At 33.6% G+C, this 23585-nt stretch overlaps 1 protein-coding gene across 8 annotated transcripts in view; it reads left to right on the forward strand.

The window, feature by feature from the left end:
- Window positions 1-23585, forward strand: part of LOC144976745 (uncharacterized) — a 74687-nt gene that overhangs the window by 47965 nt on the left and 3137 nt on the right. Inside the window, exons 18-34 of one of the 8 annotated variants that reach the window (XM_078921131.1) lie at window positions 123-329; window positions 880-1268; window positions 2023-2147; window positions 2430-2503; window positions 3271-3500; window positions 4147-4357; window positions 4973-5118; window positions 6382-7541; window positions 8082-8204; window positions 9027-9344; window positions 14112-14196; window positions 14970-15196; window positions 15783-15860; window positions 16486-16621; window positions 17945-18327; window positions 20835-20954; window positions 23043-23147. In XM_078921131.1, the coding sequence (XP_078777257.1) occupies window positions 123-329; window positions 880-1268; window positions 2023-2147; window positions 2430-2503; window positions 3271-3500; window positions 4147-4357; window positions 4973-5118; window positions 6382-7541; window positions 8082-8204; window positions 9027-9344; window positions 14112-14196; window positions 14970-15196; window positions 15783-15860; window positions 16486-16621; window positions 17945-18327; window positions 20835-20954; window positions 23043-23147 (4117 nt within the window). The remainder of the gene's footprint in view (window positions 1-122; window positions 330-879; window positions 1269-2022; window positions 2148-2429; window positions 2504-3270; window positions 3501-4146; window positions 4358-4972; window positions 5119-6381; window positions 7542-8081; window positions 8205-9026; window positions 9345-14111; window positions 14197-14969; window positions 15197-15782; window positions 15861-16485; window positions 16622-17944; window positions 18328-20834; window positions 20955-23042; window positions 23148-23585) is intronic. The other 7 variants (XM_078921132.1, XM_078921135.1, XM_078921136.1 and 4 more) reach the window with 7 other exon arrangements.

Here is a 23585-nt window from a genome sequence, read left to right on the forward strand (position 1 = left end):
AATTTGATGGCAGTTCATCTTTACAGCAATTTTGTTTCACAATAAGTAGAAAAGAGACTCCTCTAGATTGATTGGTTGACTGTCATGATGATTTTAAAATTTCCTCTTTTTTTTTTTTGCAGCGAAATCCACATTCCACAACCGTTCTTAGAAACAGATCTTCCAGTTCCATGGTGGGACGAGGACGCTGACAAGTCCCTCATCATTGGTGTGTTCAAGTATGGCTATGAGAAATTCAACTGTATGCGCTCAGACCCTGCCCTATGTTTCCTGTCTCGATGTGGTCCTCCAGATGGAGCTGCCCTGTTGGCAGAGCAGACAGACGAAAGGTAAGAGATCACTGGAACATAGATTTAGCCAATTTGTGCTTAGTTATTGGATGATGATGAAAGTTCTTTTTGGTCAATTGATTTTACTTTTTAATTCTCAAACTTAATGATCAAATTGTGACTCTATTTTTTATTATGTCAATTTGACACTTTAAAATGGGAGTTAATGTGTTAAGCAGGAAATATTTATTGTTTAATGAATTTGTAAAAGTATATTGTGACTCAGACCTCCCTACTATACGAAGAATTTTTAGAATTACAAAATTTTGTCTTCAATTTCAGAATTTCATTAAAACATATTGATAATGAAAGTTGATGCCAGTCTACATGATTTTAAGGATTTTGAAGTGTTATTCAACCTTTGTGAGGGTAAATTGTCGATTTTTAAAGTCCATATAATGACTACAATTTTTATCTACCAAAAAATGCGAATTTTATATTTCGGAGTAAGGCAGGTCCAGTCATTGTTGTGAAAAACAAAAATTTCTATAATTCTTTTTAAAAAAATGCATTTAATTGAATATAAAATCATCTGTCTTTGTTCCTCCAGAGACGACGATGAAAAAGATGATGAAGTTACCAAAGATGAAGTGGTGGAGGATGAAGAGTGTTCCCAGAGTTCCATCATCGCTCCAGAGAGTGGAGAAGCCACTCCTGTCAATGATAATAACGGCACACCAGCTACCCCTGCCTCCTCCGACACGGGCGATGACAAAAAGGACGACAACACTGCTGCTACTGTTACAGCAACGTCTTCCTCAGACACGCCTAATGCTGCTGCTGCTGAAGATAAGCAAGTTGCTAATGGTGATGAGGCTGGGGATGATAAAGACGGCACTGCTGCAAAGGCTGATAGTGATAAGAAAGAGGCTGCTTCCTCCGATGCCATGGAGGTGACGGCTGATGGGGAGGAGAAACCAAAGGAAGGAGGGCAAGAAGGTGTGTGAATACAAAATTGTGACCCTCCATGTTTTGTGTATTGTGTTGGAATGAACTAGATGAAAAGTCTCAAGTCGAAATGCTTAGAATGAGGATATTTAGATTTGGTGACGTTTAATGAATAATACACTCTCTCCTATCTTCAGTCATTGAATGGCGCACTTGAAGATTCTTGTAGATTAATTTGTTGCTGCACATTGCGTAATGTAGATTATGTTGGGTTTTTTTTTTTTAAATGCCCAGAATTGTCAAAATAAACAATAATCTAAATTACACCCAAGATACCTTGGATACAGACGGGAAGGGGGCATTTTATGTTGTTAGTGAGATTCTGTTACCTATAACTGTAACTCTTTTTACTATAAAAGACTATTTGATTCTGTTTAAGAAAGGTCCTGTGCATGTTGACATCAGGGTGGGACTTTGGGTGACCTTAGGCTCTGCTTTTTATTTTTTTTGGTCTTCTTGTTTTTCATTGGGGGTAAGACGACAAGTTCTGCAGATGCGTTTGAAATTGTGAAACTCAACCAGGCACATTTCCATACTGGTAGTTGTGTTATTATAAATGGTCAAGGCATTGAGAGATTTTGTTTTTGTTTTTTTGTTTAAATTTATGTGATCTTTTAAATTAAAAAAAAATGCATATATTTATATTGTTATGGCTGTTGAATAATTTTTTAATTCAACAATATTTTTCATTCAGACTAGTTGTTGAACCTTGTCCTCACATCTCTATGGAATTTTATTATTTCAGATGCTGACAGTGACAAATTGCCATTCCCCGATGCATCAGGTCTGAATACCAGACTTCGCAAAGTCATCACTAGTTTCCAGAGACATTACAAGAAACGAATGTTGAAAAATGAACAGATTCAGAGAGTGAGTTTTAAACAATAATTTTTTTTTACAATTTTTGTAAGTTTCCCATTGCAAAAATGATAAAAGATAGTCTTGGTTATTATTAACGTTTTGGATTAAGGATCTTCTAATGTTATCTTTAGTATTAAAATAAAAATTATTTGATAAGGTAGTTGTTGGAACAATATCTCAATGATTGATATTCAGGAATATGTTCGTTTTATTTATTAACAAGGACACCGAACATTAATTAATCTAATTTTATTTTTATTTATTAAAAATTTAAATAAAAATTTTTTTCAGAGAATGGAGAGACGTGAAAGGACTGACTGTAATTTGAAAGAAAGAGAGTACAAGAGGAAAGATATCAAACAGAGGTATGTACAATTGTTAAAATGTGCGTTCGTGGGTAATATTATTTTTTTTCTTCTCTGATTCAACCGCAATGTTTTGCAAACGAAGTCTCACGTTTTCTGTTTACTTTCCTTTTTATTTTAAAAAAATGTTAGATGCCAAAAATCTTTAGTCCTCATTTTATTCTCATTTTGGCAATGAAGAAATGTTTTCAATAAAGCATTACCATTTAACAATCTTTTTTCCCCCCTTTAAATTCTGATTTTCCTCATTCAATTTTTCTCCTTTTTTCTCTCTTCTTTTCTTAAAAAAAATTTATTTTTTTTTAAACGAAAAAATTTTGAATACAAAACATTACATTTCTGGAGTTTGTATAAAAGTTTGGTTCCATCCTTAATTTTCCTATCCTATGTTTGTTTGTTTAGGATGGGCAGTGGACATTTCGGGTACAAACTGTTGGTGAGCAATACAATAAATAAAGGATTGTTGAAAACAAATGAAACAAAGTGTTATTCGTTGTTTTACTGACAAAGGGTTTGTACCCAAAATGTCCATTGTTCTATTCCCATCCTAAGCCTTTCTCCATTTTCACCTTTTCGTTAGTATTTTTATGATTCTAGTCTCCGAGCAGCTGCTACCACTATCTACGCTTGTTTTTTTTTGTTTTGTTTTGTTTTTGTTTTTGTTTTTGATTTTTATTTAAAACTATGATCTATTTATCTGTGTGTAAACATTTTCCCAAAATTGGCTTTGGTAGAGGCAGGTGTGAGTTGCGCCAAATCGTTTATAGTTTTGACTTTATTCAAAACAGCCGATGGACAAGACGAGAGGAGGCAGACTTCTACCGCACTGTCTCCACTTTTGGTGTGGAGTTCAGCAGGACGGCCGGCCGCTTCCGCTGGGATCGCTTCAGGGAGCAGGCTCGTCTGGAGCGCAAGCATGACGACAGCCTGACAGAGTACTTCCATGCCTTCTATTTTATGTGCCAAAGGGTTTGTGGGAAGGTCAAGGCTAGCGATAGTGAGTCCTCGATTTGATCATTGATGTTACATGATTTGATCTGTTCACAAAGGTTACCGTTTCTTACTTCATTTTAAATTCAGACCAATTTTTAAGATTTTGAAGCTTTTTTTCTGTTTTAAGTTTGTTTTTGTTTTTTTAATTTTTGCTATGCTAATATTTTTTAAAGCATATATATAAAATTAAAAACCAATGAAAAGCAAGAACTTGAAATTCCTTTTATTACATCATATCACATCAACAATAATGACCACTGTAGATTTCCCATAAGTGTCCCTTTTATGAATTTAGGCATGTTGACAGCCCCAAGTACATAAATCATTAAAAGATAAAGATATGAAAAGTTTCAATCATTGTATAGTGACAGACAATGGTGTAAGAATGTATAAGAAATGAATAATCAGCCATCCTAGATTGAGGATCGACTCTCAGACCTCCAAAAGAAGTTTCATCCTCAACAGTCAGGAAAGGCCAATTTCCTAGAATAGTTTTTATATTAATTCCTTCTGCTTTATCTGTCACTGTACCATACACAACTTTTCAGATTTGTATCTTGCACCATTGTCTATATCTCAAATTCTCACTTCACTATCAACTTTAAAAAAAAAAAAAAAAAGAAAATTATGTCTTCTACTTTTGACTTCAGGACCACCAAACATGATATCCGTGGACCTCATCACAGAGGAACGTGCCAGTCGCTGCTTGGCCCGCATTGACCTGCTGAATAAGATTCGCCAAGACATTCTCATGCACACCAAGCTTGAGGAACGACTCAAAGCCTGCCAGCCGTCCTATGATATGCCCAGTTGGTGGATTTGTGGCCAGCATGATAAGGAGCTCCTCATCGGGGCTGCCAGGTAAAAAAACAAAAAAAAAACGAGACAGACATTAACCATTAAACATGCTCAAAGCACTTTACAAGGGGTCCCTAGCGGACAGCAACACTTAAAATGCAATTTGTGACATGACGCCTGCTAAGGGTTGTTATAAATTTTTTTCAGACAGAAACAGTGCTGTTAACGGCCAGGTACTCATTTTACACCTGAGTACGGTTAGAGAATGGGAGTAAAGGGCCTTTTTCAAACCATGCACGCTCAGAGTAAACAAGAAATTTTTTTTTTTTTCCCTTTGTTTTGGATACTGTTATGAAATATTTTAAAAGAGTATTTGTTTCATTTTATTATATCACTTGCATATAGTATTGCTTTTTACATAGATTATGTGAAGAGGAAGGTAACGGTATATAAACTTTAGGCTTACACCTATATTTTTTTTTTTAGTTGACCCCTGTTTGTTTTGGGTTGGCAGGTATGCAGCTAGCATCAACTTTGATTTTCAATAAGTTTTATTCACTTAGAGATGCTCATGAATTTAGTGGAGCTAAAATTTTGTAATTCTACAAATTAAATTTTGTGTAATAATAGTAAGGTCTGTAATATTTTTTCTTCTTTTTTTTAAAAATTGTCAACCAGACACGGTGTGGCAAAGACAGACTTCAACATACTGCGAGACAAGACCCTGTCTTTCCATTTGGTGCTAGAAAACTCACTAAGAAACCTGAGAGGTCAAGCCACTCCTATGACCCCAGTACAAGGACCAAGAGTGGACCCACTCAGTAGTAAGTTGAATTTTATTTGTAAAACTACCACCTCTCCTCCATCTCTCCCTGTAAATATATCATGGGTCAATAAATGGTCATTAATCATAACATTCAGCGCAGGAATACATCAATTTTAAGTTATTAGGAATTATTTAGTCTTCATTAGTTTCACTGGGATGAACAGTGAAAAATAGGCCAAAAATAGAGATAATGCCACCAAAAGTATGGCAGTTCTAGCCATTTAAACTGTTAAAAAGGGGTGGGCAAAGTATAAACGTTGTCCACTATTTTTTTACCCTTTGAGAGTTTTCTATAATTGATGCCAGACTGTTTTGTTTTGGTCACTATTGGTCACTATTCATCTCAAATAAACATGAAATCTTCCTTCCACAGCTGTTCAAAATAATTTATTATTGATGAATTGTTGCATGGAATGTTATGAAAACTACCTTTTAGTACAGCCCCCTTCCCATGAGGTTTTGTGTCTCTGTTTGGGAACAAGACCATTTTATCTCGCCAAAGCCCCACTAGAAGTCCTCTACTGAGAGGGAAACAGATGGATTTATCTTTTTTTTTTCCATTGTAAATCATCTCTTGGCACAGTTGAAAACCAGAAAGGAGTTCCAGCAGGTTATTTGGGAGGCAATGTCCAACACGGATCCGCTTAAAAGAAGAAATTATCTCTGCATAGCTCATTGTGTTCTTGAATTACTGAATATCAGTGCTTCCTCTTTTCCGCTTTTATGTGGATTTCCGCATTTTTAATGATCCGTGAAAAATTCACACTTGTCAAAAACCAAGAGAAATATCCTCGGAAAATTTCAAGAAAAATTTTTTTATTGGAGTGCTTAACAAAAATCATAATTTTGATGCCAAAGTGGCTCCAAATGGCTCTAATTGCATGTCAATTTTTAAAATTTTCCGGGGGAGCATGCCCCCAGCCCCCCCTTCGGCAGTTGCTTCTAAAAAAATCCTCCTTTTTGATAATTTCTTGGAGGAAGCACTGGAATATATATTTATTTTTAAAATTTGATGGTATCCTGTTTGGTAGAGGTCCTGTACATGTGCCTGAGTGAAAAGTTTAGTTTGTCTCTTACTAAAGAAGGTATTTCCAAGTGAATTTAATGGATGAAATATGTCCACTATAATTTATATTCTATTTACAGTTTGTGATAATTTGTTTGATCCCACATTTATAATTTTTGAGGTATGTTAGGTTTAATGGTTGAACTGTTGCTTCTACAGATTTTGTAATCAATATCTTTGTTTGTGTCTTCACAGCGAGTACACCTATACCCAAATATGATCTCACTCCAGCATTAGATGGATTGAAGTCGGAGGAGAAGCCACCCAAAGAAATCAAGCCTGAATCAGCTTTGAATGGAGAAGTAAAAATGGAGGAAGGAGTAGAGAAGGGAAACGTAGATGAAGACAAGAAGGTGAAGAAAGAAGAAGCATCATCATCATCATCAGACAAAAACGAAGTTAATGGAGTTAGCAGTGGGAAGGAGGAGGAGGAAGATGTACCTGCCAAGGAAAAGGAGGAGGAAAAAGGAATGTCAGATGAAAAGAAATCTGAAAAAGAGAAAGTGGAGCAAAGTGAGAATGCAAAGAAATCTGAACCTGAGAAGGAAGCTGCTACTGCTGCTGATGTTGAACCTATGGAAGGTGTTCAAGAAGGAGAAGCAACTGAGGATAAAAGTAAACCTGCTAAATCTCCATCTGCAGATGAAGAAGCGAAAGCAGAAGAACAGGAGGACAAAGAAGAGACAGGAGAGAAAGAAGAAATAAAGGAAGATGTCGATAGCGGAGAGAAAAAGGAAGATAAATCTGAAACGAAAGAAGGAAAGTCCAAAGAGGATCACCAGTGTAATGGAATAACTGAGAATGGTGAAAATGATCAAAAGTCTGAAATGGAAATGTCAGAGAACAAATCTGGTGATGAAGAGAAAGAGAGTGCAAAAGAAGTGCAGTCGGAAAATGGCAAAGAGAAAGAAAAGGATGAGAATGGTAGAGTGGAAGAGGATATGAATGAAGATACTTTAGATGATGACATGCCGACATTGAAGCCGTTAGAAATGGGGGAAGTTATACCGCCTGTTAAAATCTGCGTCAAGGAAGACGCAGAAAACGGGGAACCAGAAGCTGTCATAGTTCTGAAAGAAGAGAAGGAAAATGGAGATAAGACAGTTAAAAGTGAGGAAGTAAAGGAGGAAACACAGAGTGAAGGAAAAGTTGATGCGAATGTTGCTCAGAAGCTGAAAGATTGCGTGGCAATTAAGGAGGAAAAAAGGCAACGTGATTCTGTGACTCCTGAAGAGGAGGAGGATGATAGGCCCGACTATGTCAAGTTGAAAGAGAAAATCATCAAGACTGAGATTGAAAGAATCAACGAGGAGAGACTGAAACGTGAAAGGGAGGCCAGGAACTTGGCTGGCTCTGTAAGTATTCTATATAAGCAGTTTGTAACTGTGTAGACTAGTTTTGTGGGAGTTTGTTTTCTTCAGAATTTTGTATATTCGTATAGATTTATTGATTTATTTCCTCTTGATTTATTATTTTTTGTAATTCATGATAAAAAATTCATTTGTAAATTGTCTTTAAATGGTCGATTAGGTTTAACAACAACAACAAAAAATGAAATAAATAGATAAATAAATGAATTATAGATGCAATAACTTTTAAAAAGATTAACATTCTTTACAAGGTACTTTCAGCTAAACAGTTTATCAGGGAAAGGATTCAATGCGTTGAATCTAATTAAAAGAAAATACACTATTGAAAGCTGAATTGCTGTTTGATAGTTTTTGTCATTTATGTAATTGTAATAGTAGTAGGGTGTCATAATGTGTCAAACATATTTTGTTTTTTGCTTTTTGAAGCTGTCAATTCATTTGTGTCCAACCTTTGTGCAGTTTAAAACTTCAGACAACTTAAAATGTTTACTTAAAAAAATAATGTCATTCCTTTTAATTGCTCAGCCATTTGTTGGAGGTCCTCCAGGCATCTTTGGAGACGATCCAAGTCTCATGGAAGTAGAGGGCCTGGAACCAGGGGAGATTGCACCAACCAGATATTTTGGACCTGCTGTTGAGTGGCCAAAGGTAAGATTTAACTCTTATATTTTACTCACATCTACTGTCAAATTTAAGGACTTATGTTACCAAACACAGTGTCCCAGACTTGATTAAAATCGGAGGATAAAATAATTATCTCCCATTGTTTTCAATCGTTTCGGGGGTAGGTTATTTGTCCTCGGATTGAAAGAATTCATATCTAATGGAAACACTGGACTATTCTATTTTATTCATTTATTTATTTATTGACTAATTTTAAAAGGTTCTTTTGTTTGTTTTGCTAATCAAATGTAGATAATTGGATTTTCCCAGCTTTTTACGTTCGATTAAACTTCAAAAGCAATGGATTTTAATGTTTATGCTGAAATGATAATCAGGCATAGAGACAATTAGTTAATCTGCTGTTTAGAGGGTTTGAAGACATAATGCATTATTTTGCATCAAAGCTTTGTCAATTATTTTCTAAAGAGGGGTGTTTCCAGATTCTCATTACGTGCACATTTTTTTTGTTTGTTTTGCTTTCTATTAGTAAATTATTTTCTGTTCCCTGTATTTAAAAAGGTATCTTCCCATACAGTTTTTGTCGAACTGGAAAGTCAGAAGTTTGTGAAAGATGTATTTAATGGGGCTTGTCGCTATACATATTATTTTGATGTATTCTATTATATTTTTTTCAAAAACGTATTTGACAAATTTTTTAAAAGTATCCTGAATGCATTTGGAAAAAATATTTTCTCTAAACTATAAAGTTAACCAAAAGTTTTTCTTTAAAAGGAAATGTCGCAAGATTTTCTTTTTAATCGCATTGCTTTATTTATTAAATTTTCTCTTTTTTTTTTTCTGTTACAGGACCGAGTTATTTTCCACCGTCTGGAACACATCTGTTACACGATTGAAAATGGAGAGTGGCCATTCACACGAAGGGCTCCCAATCCTTATTACCCTCCTGCACCTGGTGTTCCTTCCTACGACTCTCGCAGCGAGACACCACTTAGTAATCTCATCAAGTCGGACAGCGCCACAGGGGCCACAGACTCGGACCACAGCGAAGGGGTGCCGCATAATACAGGGGCGGACCAAGTACCCCCTGTCTTGCAGGTGATGAAAATAGGTTCTTCGACTATGGCTAGTGGGGATTCAGACTTAGAGTGTCCTATAGGGATGGAGGTAAGGCAGGCCAACAATCAAACCAAACTCTTATTGTCTGTGTATATATCCACATCCGTTCATTTCTTCGGGTTGACGTGGTGTATATCCGTGACTTTTTTTTCTTTCTTTTCTTCATATTCCATCATCTGCTGCCACTAATTTGAACCATTGCAAACCAATGTTGCTTCTACTGCTGCTGATGTTGCTTCTGTCATTGCCGTGGATATCACCAAAAGTTTTCGATGACCCTACCTAAGCTGCAACGTCTGGAAAATTTTAATTGCATGTTCCTGCGGTCATTGCACACACACATATCTGCATTTGCTTTCATTTCAATTTCAATATAGGTTTTTTTTTAATCTTGACATCTAATATTTTTTTTTTTTATATATTCATTTATTTACTTACTTATTTATTGATTGATTTATTTTTATTTTTACTTATTTATATATTTATTATTTTTATTGATTGGGGTTTGTTTATGATTTCTATTTTTAATTTTTTTAAATTGGGTGTTCATTGAACAATTTGCTCCAGTTGAAAGGCTTGTTAGATTTAAATTATGTTGATATCATCGATCATTTATCTGCAATATATTAATTCATATACTTTAGTCATATGTGTGAAATGTAGTGAATTGAATTAAGTTAAGAATATTTAAATTTGTATTTTTGCTTTATATTTTTTCGTTTAAAATTCAGCAGCTTCTTTATAATCCGGCTCAAACAATTCAACTAAACTGATCTGTTTGATAGTAATTTCTTTTCATTGGGTTCTCACTCTACTGAACTTAATGCTGATACATGTAAGGAAATAAATAGAATGCATGTGTAAAGTCCATGAGTGATTTCAAGATATAAACCTTTTAGCTAAAAAATTGATCAATATTACTGAAAGTATAGCAATAAAACTCTTTTGACTGTAATATGTACAAATGATGGGTTGCTTTAACATTCAACAAAGTATTTTTGAAAACAAAAGGACTAAAGGTAAAATAGATTAACTTTGTATTTCTTTTTACATTTAATTAATTAATTAATTAATTAATTAATTAATTTTTTTTTTATATCTGTGGGGAGAGCAACTTTTATTGAATTTTTATTTTCAAGTATTGTCTATTGTTTTATGGCGCTTTGAAAATCATCTTTGGCTATTTGTTATATGTAATTTGAATTCTGAAACACCCTGTCTGCAAATGTTAACTGCCTACCAACAGAACACAGCTCTCTCAGCTTTATCACATAATTTCATATAATCCTACTCACTGCTTATGTAAATTGTAAAACAAAATATAATTAGATTATATTACAGATAACAACAGTCTGCTTCAATTGCACATTAATATTTGTTATTGTCTCTGATTACTTTTGTAATCTGGGGGGAAAAAAAGAAGAAATTTTATAACATTGCTAAAGATAGCTAACGAGATGGCCCAATACAGTCTTTTGAAAGACTTGCCTTTTGAAGAATAAATTTGGAATCTTGACTTTCATCTGCACAAATTGTATTATGGAAATGGGATTGATCACTTGTTTATTTTATTTATTTATTTATTTGGATTGATCGTTTGTTTATTTTATTTATTTATTTATTTATTTATTTTATTTATTTATTTATTTATTTATTTATTTTATTTATTTATTTATTTATTTATTCATGTATTTGTTTATTTATTCGTTTATTTACTTCATTTTTATTTTCTCAGATCCTTTTAAATATGATATAGACAATTTTAAAATTTCTTAATTGATTTTGTTTTATCTGCTTATCGGTTTCTTCTTTCATCTCATTGGTCGTAACTGTTCGATGATGATGGTGTGATTTGATTTTTTAAAATAATTTCCTCCTCTGATTCTTTTTTACTCCCTGTTGCTTTTGGTATGCTGGCCTGCCTGCTTGAACATTCATTTTTTACCCTCTATTTAAATAATTTATACCACAATCATATTTCATTATAATGAGCCAAAATCGTGAAGAGTTGTGTGGTTGGAATCCAACATTTTTTACAAATTAGATTAATTCTTTGACATTTTGAATTATTTCAAATTAAAGAAGAAAAACATTTTATCTCAAGAATTTGCATCTGTATTTGAGGGGATGACGAAAGGTAATTTTTGTAATGGTAGACCCAGCCTTCAAATAAAAACAAAATGTTTAAAAAGTGGTAGTTGATTATTTTGAAAGGATTTTTACAGAAAATCCAGTTTTGATAAAGTACTCACAGCCTCATTTATGGAGAGATTGATTTGCTAACTATATAACTTGTCCTGTAGGACTTGATGCCACACAACTTTTCACATTTCATATAATATGCTTATCAGAAAAGGCATTATGTTTTTATTTAAAGTTAATTGAAGAATCATTAATCAAAATCATTTGCTTTGTTTTCATCGTAATTTACCTTAGATACCATTTGCTTTCATCTTTATATATGTTGCCATGTCAGTATTAAAGCTTATGTTTTTCTTACCATTCACTTTTATACATTATACTCTACTGAACTTAATGCTGATACATGTAAGGAAATAAATAGAATGCATGTGTAAAGTCCATGAGTGATTTCAAGATATAAACCTTTTAGCTAAAAAATTGATCAATATTACTGAAAGTATAGCAATAAAACTTTTGACTGTAATATGTACAAATGATGGGTTGCTTTAACATTCAACAAAGTATTTTTGAAAACAAAAGGACTAAAGGTAAAATAGATTAACTTTGTATTTCTTTTTACATTTAATTAATTAATTAATTAATTTTTTTTTTTATATCTGTGGGGAGAGCAACTTTTATTGAATTTTTATTTTCAAGTATTGTCTATTGTTTTATGGCGCTTTGAAAATCATCTTTGGCTATTTGTTATATGTAATTTGAATTCTGAAACACCCTGTCTGCAAATGTTAACTGCCTACCAACAGAACACAGCTCTCTCAGCTTTATCACATAATTTCATATAATCCTACTCACTGCTTATGTAAATTGTAAAACAAAAATATAATTAGATTATATTACAGATAACAACAGTCTGCTTCAATTGCACATTAATATTTGTTATTGTCTCTGATTACTTTTGTAATCTGGGGGGAAAAAAAGAAGAAATTTTATAACATTGCTAAAGATAGCTAACGAGATGGCCCAATACAGTCTTTTGAAAGACTTGCCTTTTGAAGAATAAATTTGGAATCTTGACTTTCATCTGCACAAATTGTATTATGGAAATGGGATTGATCACTTGTTTATTTTATTTATTTATTTATTTGGATTGATCGTTTGTTTATTTTATTTATTTATTTATTTATTTATTTATTTATTTATTTATTTATTTATTTATTATTTTATTTATTTATTTATTTATTTATTCATGTATTTGTTTATTTATTCGTTTATTTACTTCATTTTTATTTTCTCAGATCCTTTTAAATATGATATAGACAATTTTAAAATTTCTTAATTGATTTTGTTTTATCTGCTTATCGGTTTCTTCTTTCATCTCATTGGTCGTAACTGTTCGATGATGATGGTGTGATTTGATTTTTAAAATAATTTCCTCCTCTGATTCTTTTTTACTCCCTGTTGCTTTTGGTATGCTGGCCTGCCTGCTTGAACATTCATTTTTTACCCTCTATTTAAATAATTTATACCACAATCATATTTCATTATAATGAGCCAAAATCGTGAAGAGTTGTGTGGTTGGAATCCAACATTTTTTACAAATTAGATTAATTCTTTGACATTTTGAATTATTTCAAATTAAAGAAGAAAAACATTTTATCTCAAGAATTTGCATCTGTATTTGAGGGGATGACGAAAGGTAATTTTTGTAATGGTAGACCCAGCCTTCAAAATAAAAACAAAATGTTTAAAAAGTGGTAGTTGATTATTTTGAAAGGATTTTTACAGAAAATCCAGTTTTGATAAAGTACTCACAGCCTCATTTATGGAGAGATTGATTTGCTAACTATATAACTTGTCCTGTAGGACTTGATGCCACACAACTTTTCACATTTCATATAATATGCTTATCAGAAAAGGCATTATGTTTTTATTTAAAGTTAATTGAAGAATCATTAATCAAAATCATTTGCTTTGTTTTCATCGTAATTTACCTTAGATACCATTTGCTTTCATCTTTATATATGTTGCCATGTCAGTATTAAAGCTTATGTTTTTCTTACCATTCACTTTTATACATTTTAGCCGTGGATGGAATTTCCTCAAAGGAGTGAAATGATTGTCTACCCAGACCATTGGTGGATTCTTAGAAAACTCACACTCTTGCTACCTTTTCAGACTAGGCACTAGGGCAGATGGAACAGATTTACTTCTGATCCCTGTTTAACTTATCCATCTCTTATTCATTATATCTAAATCTTTATAATATACTATTCCATCATCTATCTTTCATTTATCATTTCAAACATTCTGTTATTTTACACCTGAGTATTGTGAGAAAGTTTTGAGTAAAGAACCCCCTCCAAGGAATGGGCCATCCACAGCAAGACTCGAACCTCTACTACCTGCAGATCACAAGTCGAATGCTATATATTTAAGCGTGTAAAGCTCATATCGCATGAGATGTAGGTGCTATATAAATGAACACTATTATCCAATATATAGGTCACAGAACAATTAGATTATTCAGGGTGCTTTATTCTAGAATTTCAATCCTCTTTTTTAGAATTTTCTTTCACGATCTTTATTTGATCGGATATTTATTTATTTCCTACCGATTTCTTGAGTAGTTCATGCTTCATGCATTTATTTCCTTTTTCAAATCGACTTTCTCAGAGGATGGATGGCCTGAAGATGACTCTTCAGAAGAATGTGGGACGTGGCCGAGGTAGACGAAGATACGAAATAGACCCAGATCAAGGTAAAAATAATTTCACAACCATGAACATTAAAGCTTAGTTGACTGTCTTGAATAGTTAGGACACGATCTTTTTGTGATATAACAATTGTTTGTATGCAGGCAGATGGCAAAGTAATTAAAACAATAGCCTCGTATACGTTGAATTAAATTTTTAGAATTAAAGCAGTATCACATCAAATTATTTAGAAATTTTGATAAAAATGTGGAAAAATATTTTGAACATATCATCATAAGCTAAACCGTTTTTGTTTTTTTATTAAAGAAGAATTTATAACAAAATATCTGAATGTCAAAGAAAGATTATAGTGGAAAGAGAATTTAATAAGGTTAGGACTTTCAGATTTGATTACAAAAGTTAACAGGTTAGGGGTTCAGTGGTCTGTCTTTGCTTTGTTCCCGAAATGTACAGAGTTTGATCAGCGGCCGCTGCACTGAGTGGCCTTGAGCAAGTCACCTCGCCCTAGCTCAATTTGCGGCGCTGCACTGCGGCTGACGCCTGGGCTATTCCAGTCTTCCCTTGGAGTAGACCCTAGAGACAAATTTCCCCTATGGGATGAATAAAGGGAATTGTCTTTTATTTCTTTATGGTCACCTTATTTCAATTCCCCTTTTACAAAGTTGCTTTGTCCTGTTACGAGGTCGGGAAATATTGATTGATTTTTAAAATAATTTGGACATTTTATTGAACTTATTGGATATCCATTTTTGATTTATTGATATTTGAATTGAGTAGTTATATATTTTACTAATATTTTTCTTATTTCACCATCCAGCAAATCGTATACAGCAATTGTTGAACCAGAGTGCTGCAGGCACCCTGTCCAGTGACAATGAGAGCCAGTCAGAGCTTCCACCACCACCCTCCAGTTCCTCTAACACTCCAACGTCAAGGAGCATGACATCCACCCCACCCCATACACCACAGCGCCACCTGTCAAGCTCACAATTGGCCAAGTCATCCACACCTCCTTCCTCGGGACACCCATTGGGATCTCGGCATGTAAGTTAAATTTAATTTGCTGATACCTTTTCCATTTCACTAGAAGACCTTTTTCTTTTAGAGCCACAAGCCCATGGACGGGGAGTTTATCTTGATATCTGTAGCCCATTGCTTGCTACTTTTGAATTGTATGCTAGTTTATATGGAATTACTTTCTGCCAGGTCAAACTGATTTAGCTTATAAATCACTACATGGTGGGCAGAGGTCGGAATAAAGATCTGAAAAAGTGTGTTTGAAACAGTGCCAGACAAAGCTTTTTTTTGATACACACTTTTACAGATCTTTCTATTACACCAGTGCCTGCTCTGCAATTTTTCACTTTGATAATTTTGATTTGCTTGTAATCTGCATATCCCCAGATATTCTCTTTCATTATAAAAAACTCATTAATATAGCCCTTGATCATTTGTTTTGTACGATGGATTCTTCTGTGGTTTAGAAGTCAACAGCTGAAATGCAAGTGAGAAATGTAGATATGTTCATTTGATAATGTATGGTTTTCTCTTAATTTTCTGGAAGATCATTTCTTCAGATTTCAGGCTTTTAGAATATATTTTTATGGTAAGACCCTTTATTCCTTTCCAGCAAATGATGCCCAGCCCCTTGTTGAATGGAAGCGCATCTGCCTCAGACTTGGAGCAACAAATACAACGAAAGATGATGGTATGAAGGTTTTGCACCAAATTACTGTGTATTACTTTCTCTCTATCTGTGACTTAGGAGTCTCCAACCTATTATAAGTTATAGCCTTTGTGGTGGGATGAATTTCCCTCAAATCACAATTTCTCTAAATATATTTATCAAGATATACCTGTAAATCAAAACCATTTTCATCAAGAGAGCAATACATTGACATTGGATATCACTCGTCGGAAACAGTAAGATCTTGTATTGGAGTTGAGGAAGATTCAATTACCGTGTCATCAGTTATCTAAAATATCTCGATATGCCAATAATGTTTTTAACTACTAATTATTCTAAGGTTGAATTTAGTTGAATTTTTTTTCCCCCAATACCCCACACCTTCCTTCTTCCCCATATCTTGATTTTTTAAAAAGTATTTTATTAGGATATTTAATGAAAATGGATGTGTATGCGATGTAAATTACACTTTTTAAAAGCCACATATAAAGGCTAAGGTATTATTATTTAGGATTGTGATTAAAGTCAGATTTTATCTCTCCATTTTCTTGATTGAAATATATTTCTGTGTCAAATATGACATCAACAACAGCCTATCCACTCTTGAAAATTTCATTGTTTAAAATTTTATTTTTCCTTACAACAGATGGAGCAAGGTTTGTTCATTCCCGAGCGTAAAAAACGAGGACGTAAAAGACGTTCTGAAAAACTGGCGGAGATCGCTATGGTGGAAGCAATGGCCAAACAGGAACAATCCAGGGTGTTGTCACTGCTTGATTCGGGTTAGTTGATATTCCATAAACATGGCAGTTTGTCATTTAGTTACACTTGTTATATGATAACTATAATATTTAATAGATATTTCACTTCTACATATTCTTTCTCTCTCTTTATCTCTCTTCCTCTTTTTCTATAACTCCCACGCACACACTCATACACACAACATAGATAGATGCATTTCCTTTTCAATTTGTTACATTTGCGGTAATTTTACATTAAATATTATCATCATTATCAATTGGTCAATCAATCAAACAATAAATAAATCAATCAGTCAATCAATCAACCAGTCTGTCCCTGGTTTAGCTTTATGAAATATTCAACATTTTTATTGCAGATGGAATGAATGTTGATTTGTATTTGTTAGTTCTACATTTATTGTTGTTAGTTCTACATTTATTGTACATATTAGTTCTACATTTAATCTGACAAAACCTTCTGGCAGATAGTAAAGGACTGAATTCATGATATAAGATATGCTTTTTATTGTTGTTAATTGCGAATGCTTTTCTTACCATTGCATTTTCATGAATTCTTTCTCCTCCATCAAGAGGATGGTTTATTATTCTTCCATTCTTGCTATAGGCTATACCAGTGTCATTTATAATCTTGTCAAAAACACTTTAGCTGATGTTGCAAGAGACTAAAGCTCCATTGGTACTCACTCATGAATATGAATTACCATCATATAAAAATGAGCCTGCCAGTCCATACATGAAGAGCTCGGGTGAAGAAAGGGCAGAATCATATTTTTAAAATGATTTTTTCTCTCAAAAACTTATTTTCCAAATTTAAATACAAAATTTGAAAATGTGGGCTCTTTTTTTTCTGAATTAATGTCATACAAAAAAGAAAAATTCTACTGTCTTAGAATGCTAATCAATATAACATCCTCTGAAATATAACTCATATGTCTTATGTTCTACCAACCCATCCAAAATTAGAAAGTGCCTCTGCCATTTTTTCCTCCCCGTGGTCATCATATTCATACAGTGTATTGTGTTGGGATTCTAACTGCTGTAATTGCACAGCACTCCTTCTTTGGTGATGAAATATGCATATTATGTAATGCCGATGGAATTATAATCCAAAGTCACCTTATGGGCAAGCGTCATTCAATATCTAAATTTAGTTAAATGAATGTTTAACTGTGATGGGCTAATATTGATATTTGTTACAGAATTTGTTTCACAAATTTTATCTTGATGACATACTCATACTACTAAAATTGGGAAACTTTAAAGACTGTCTTGGGTTCAGGTTTTTTTGTTTTTTTAAACTTTTTATCAGTTCCATCTCAACTGGTTTCTTGTTATTCCCAACAGATGTTAGAATTCCTGTCATCAACTTGGAAGATGGCAGCATCCTGACCGGCGAGAATGCTCCACGCAAACGTAATCTCGATAACTGGTTACTGAAACACCCCTTGTACACAGTGGACAACAGTGTCTGCCTGCTAGACCCATTTGTAGGAGGTGGAAGTCGGAGTAGGTCGTCATCAGGGATTCCCTCTGCTCATTCCTCCAAAACTGAAAGTGGTCGTGAAAGTGCAGGCAGCAGCGGTACTAGTCAACACCAGCAACAACAACGTTCATCATCCAATTCATCTCCCCATCTCATGACCTCATCATCCTCTTCTTCCTCTCGTCGTGTGGAGGAGGAAGAAGTCAACCCCCACTTTGTGCTCAACACACCTGAGATCAGACCGGTAAATAGCATGATTGTATTTATTTACCTTTTTTTAAAAATTCAATGTTTTATTCTCAACACTTGCTTTTAGTAGATGTCGCGTAATATTAATCTTTTGTTAAAATAAGAAACAAGCAATTATACAGAAACTCACGAAAAGAGTTGCTTTATGCTGTGTAATATTATGAAAGCACTTTTTCTTCTGAAACAAGGAAGACAGTAATTTTATTCTCCAAGAAGAATGGAATTTACATTCTCAAATTTAATTCATAGGATATAAGTTGCTTTTTAAAAAATTTGACCGAAACAAAAACAAACAAAAAAAACCCCAAAAATAGCTAACAAATTATAACGATCAAAAAATGAAAATTAAAAAAGGAATTTAGAAATGAAAGTAGTAATAAAACGCTTTCTCTTCCTCAAGAAATATTTGATAATTTGTTTTACTATGTCTATATGAACTGCTTTCCATTTATTGCCTAAATAATGATCAAATAAAACTTCAAACTAATGTGATCATTGACCTATATGACTATATGCATGCTGACTTGAATAAGGGTGCCTTTGCTTATACTTTGAGCATCCCACACTAATGCCAGTAATTCATTTGAGTCTGACACGGCTATTCAGTTTTTATTTCTTTGTCATCGTGGAAATAGAATGGAAGTAGAATTAGCTTTAGCAAATCAAATTTTATTTCTCTGATTTTCAAAGTATTGTTTAGATCATTAATAATAACAAAACAATCAAATTTAAAAGTATTGCTAACAAGAGCTAAACACCCAAAACCAAATATTAATAACAAGCCAATATATAAGCAACAATAGTTTTTGTTTTATTTACATCACTCCAAACATAGGGAATCAATATTTTTAAAATGGCAAAAAATTCAAATTATTGAGCCTAGCCTTGTCATTCACGCTTACTGCTTTACAGCTTTGAGAAACAATTTTGACAATCTATATTACCTCCCTTTCTTATCCTTTATATGAATGGGTATTGTTATTATTATTTTTAAATTATCAGTTTCCACTGCTTTGTGGGGTCCTTTGGTTCTTTCTCCCAGTGCTCGATAATTTCAGGTTGGAAGTTATTTCGTTCAGAACACTATAAGAAGTTGGAAAAAAATTAAGAAAGAAATAGGATAGTCAGACAGAAAGTAACAGGATATTTGTAGAAAAGATGTGAGGAACAAAAATTAGGAAAGGTGGGATAACTTGTAACGTATTAGATCTTACTTAAGTACTGTGTGTAAATTGGACCATGAAGATGATACATCTCAATGTAGATACCTTTTTAAACCTGGGCTTTGTCATTAAAAAATCAGATTTGATAGGTTTCTATAGATTGTTTATTTTTATTATCTTTTTCAAAATTCAGATTTATGATTGAAACATTGATAGTTATCAAGGGAATTTCGGATTTGAACCAATATTTTAATTTAGACAAATGAAGAAAAATAAAGAAGCATTTAGCTGCCGTTCAATTTAGATAATGAAATGCATCCCTTTGTGCATGAATTGTTGATACATATAGTTTTTTTTTATTGTGGGGTAATGTTATTATAAATCTTTCCGCTGATGTGTTGATGTCATTCATCGCTTTACATTTTGTAAACCTTGTGTCTTTGTTAAACATGATTTAAGTTTTATATTACTTTATCTTCCACCCCTCTCCGCTGTCTTTGTCTTCTGCATTATACATCAATTATAATTTTACATTAGCATACAATTTAAAAATAAAATGACAATCATGGTGATGTGGATTTTCAACCAAAAATTATTAAGATAAAATGGCTGCAAAAGAGATTTAAGACAGAGAGAAAAACCACAAAAGAAACTTTCACCTGTATTTTGGGTAGATGCCGCTTATTTTACATTTGATTTGTAGCAGTATCATGAAAAATGAAAAGTCCAATATGCAAAGCAGATTTTTTGATGGAAATAATTTATACAATTGAAGATTTGCTTCACAGAGCTGCCACTTGTACCGATTCAACCAGTAAATGCAGAGTTTGCTTTGTCAAAATTGGATTTACTCCTCTTCAGATTCTGATATTGAAAACAAACCTTTGGGAGGAAAATTGATTAAAATATTATGGCTATATAAGAAAAAGATGTTTGAGCAAACTAAACACTATTAATTCTAAAGCATTTTAAAGGGAAGGAGGAAAAACCTGCATTTTGTTTTGATATATACTTTAAAAATAATATCAGATTTACAGATCATAGCATTACCACAAAAAATAGCCTTTCTGAATAGGGATATGACACAATCATTACCAATCATTGTCATTGTTAACACATTGTTATTATTTGTGGTCGGGGTATCAGTTCTGTGTGTCTCTTGTGAAATTCTGAACGAGTATTTGACCAATTGGCGTTGTCATGTTTCATTCATTCATACATTCATTCAATCATTCATTGTCACATCTCCATCCATATCCATCTGCCCCCCATCCCACCCATTCCATCATTCATGTCCCCCCCACCTCCCATGGCCCAAACCACCCTATCCCCTCACAAGCAGGAAACATTTGCTCGAAAGAGAGGCAGGAAACCGCAGCTAGATCCTCGAACATTGGACTTGGATCGGCTGACTGGGGATGAAAATGTAGCCGTTGTGGAAAGAGTATCTGGCAAAAAGGTAAGGCTGCTCTCACAGGATATCAGTACTCAAGTAGTGGGTCCCTCTCTCTTTGATAGGCCCACCTTGGTGTTTAAAAAAAAAGAAAAGAAAAAAAAAAGTTTTTTGAAAATCGGGAACATTCCATCACTGTCGGACATAGTTACACAAACGGTTGGATCTCGTCTTATTTCAAATAGGCCAGTCGCTTCAAATGGTCCACCACCACCATGATGGGAAGATATTCTGTCACAGTCACCCCACCCTCACTCTTCTCATTATCCATTGAAACCAAAGCTTCAGACAGAGATCCCATGTTCACTTTTACATTTCATATTTTTATCTGTCGTGGTGCAAAGCATGTCTTGGTTGGTGATTCCTTCGATGTATTGTGGTCAGTTGAATAGTATTACCAACTTTATCTTCATATCATCATCATCATCATCATCATCATCATCATCATCATCATCAAACTACTCACATTTTTGTCTTGTCCCCCTTATCTGGTTTTATTGCATGCTGACAAAAATTTGCTTCACCATAAATGAAGGTTTTTATTAAGTTTTGATTTCTTTCATTTCATTTTGTAACAGCTCCATATTCCTTCATTTTATTATTATTTTTTAAATATAGATATTTTAACCGACCTAGTTTTAGACCCTACTGAATGTGTTTCCTTTTTAGATTACTCATTTTTCTTAATCTTTGCAAAGTTTTCTTCTCATTCTTGACACTTGTCAAGTGAATGAAATTGTATGTGCTTATTAATTTGATTGAAAAATCAAAACGTTTGAGATGAGAAGCATTTTGGATTGCTGCTCAGTATATGATAACATAGTGTTTTTTTATTTTTTACACATTTCAGATGTGAATAACTCAAAAGCTATATAAGATTTCATCAAATGGTTTTATGCAATGGGTGCAGGGTTTTTAAAATTTTGATTGATATACGTTTTAACACTGTGCACCCTTTTGTATCTGAGATGATGCCATGAGTAGGAAAAGGATAATTTTGAAATAAATCGTAATGTACAGTGTGTTTGTTTTTAATCAACTACACATTTCAGGTTTGATTACCTCAAGAACAGCTATGATGACATCAATTTGGTTTTTTTACATATTACTTCAAATTTTAAAAAATAATTTCTGATATCTTACTGGTGATCGTGTATTTGCGCATTTGTCTGATATAAAGCTCCATGTTACCACCAACCTTTTGAATGACAAGCCCCAAGCATCTCTCCAGTTCGTCCCACGTCTTTTGCAGCGATCGAATGGCTTCTTATTTTCGTCTTCGGTTGACAAAAGAATTTTACAGTGTCAAGGCAATGATTTTCCTTAGATTGACAAGTTAAATAAAATAAACTTTCGAGAATCATGTCGGACAAAGCCAAAATAAATCACGAATAACTGATGACGTCATAGCTCAGCTACCAAAGGCGCACAGTGTTAAACTATATATCAACCAAAACTTGAATAAATTCTACACATGTGGCAAAAAAAAACCTCTTGATGAAATCTTACATAGCTCTCGAGTTATTCAAACCTGAAATATGTCAATAATAATTTTTTTTAAATAACACACTAGAGAGTCTCAAGGGAAGTTGGGTCTGAAGGGCAAAAATGGTGGAGGTGAAAGTTACTTTTTAAAATATGTACAGAGCTTGCACTCATTTACTACACTGTGTCATATTGCAGCACTTATCACTTTTACCTTTGCTTTATTATAATATTTTTTTTTGGTACTAGTCATCTACCGCACAAATTGCTATTTACAAAATCTTTACGCTTTGGATTCTTTGTTGCATCGAAGACAAGGCTGTAACTTGGAAGAGATGGCAAATTAATATCGAAATGTTGCTGTTGTGCATTTTTTCTTCTCTTTTTCAAAAATATTTGTGTACGTATGTGTGTATGTGTGTGTGTGTGTGTGTGTGTGTGTGTTTGTGTGTGTGTGTGTCTAATTATGTGCTTTTCTTTTTACTCATCATCGAAACCTTACTCACAACATCCCGTTTTTATTACTCAAGGACAGTGGTTCTCTTTATTTTTTTTAAGTGTTTTTTTTTTCTGTTCTAATGTTTACCTCCAATTCATCACCTACAACAGATCACTGGAGCCAAGGCCCCCCCTTTGAGACACTTGAAAGAATGGCTGGATCAGAATGCATCCTTCGATGTGGAGCCCAAATGGGGTGACCTGGTCAGGGCAAAGGTCAGTTTGCACCAAATCCTGAACTGCAGTCAGCTGGCAACATTCCCTGCTCAATGTATTTAAAAAAGTAGTCCTTCATGGTCATGACACAATGCCTTCAGGGAGTTTATCACAGATTTTTGTAGCATAATGTATAATGTAACAATTGGTATTTTCTGACAGATCCAACATACCTAGCTACCCAGTCACTTCTTTGGGTGGACATGAGAAAAAAAATCTCAACCTGCTGCGGGGATGAATATTGGTCCCTTTGATTACTTGTTAGGGGTACTTTCTGCTGCTGAGCTATTGTAACCCTATTATGATAATGGTAAAATGAGAAATGTTAGTTGATTGTCAATAAACTTGGCCTTGATGAAAGATTAGATTGGCTCAGATTGATAAAATTTCACTTTTTCAATACATTGACAAACTTACCTATCCAGTATATTTAGGTGA

The sequence above is a fragment of the Berghia stephanieae genome, chromosome 7 (genome assembly GCF_034508935.2).
Source record: "Berghia stephanieae isolate SIO BIC M18660-M18661 chromosome 7, UCSD_Bste_1.3, whole genome shotgun sequence".
NCBI lineage: Eukaryota > Metazoa > Mollusca > Gastropoda > Nudibranchia > Aeolidiidae > Berghia > Berghia stephanieae.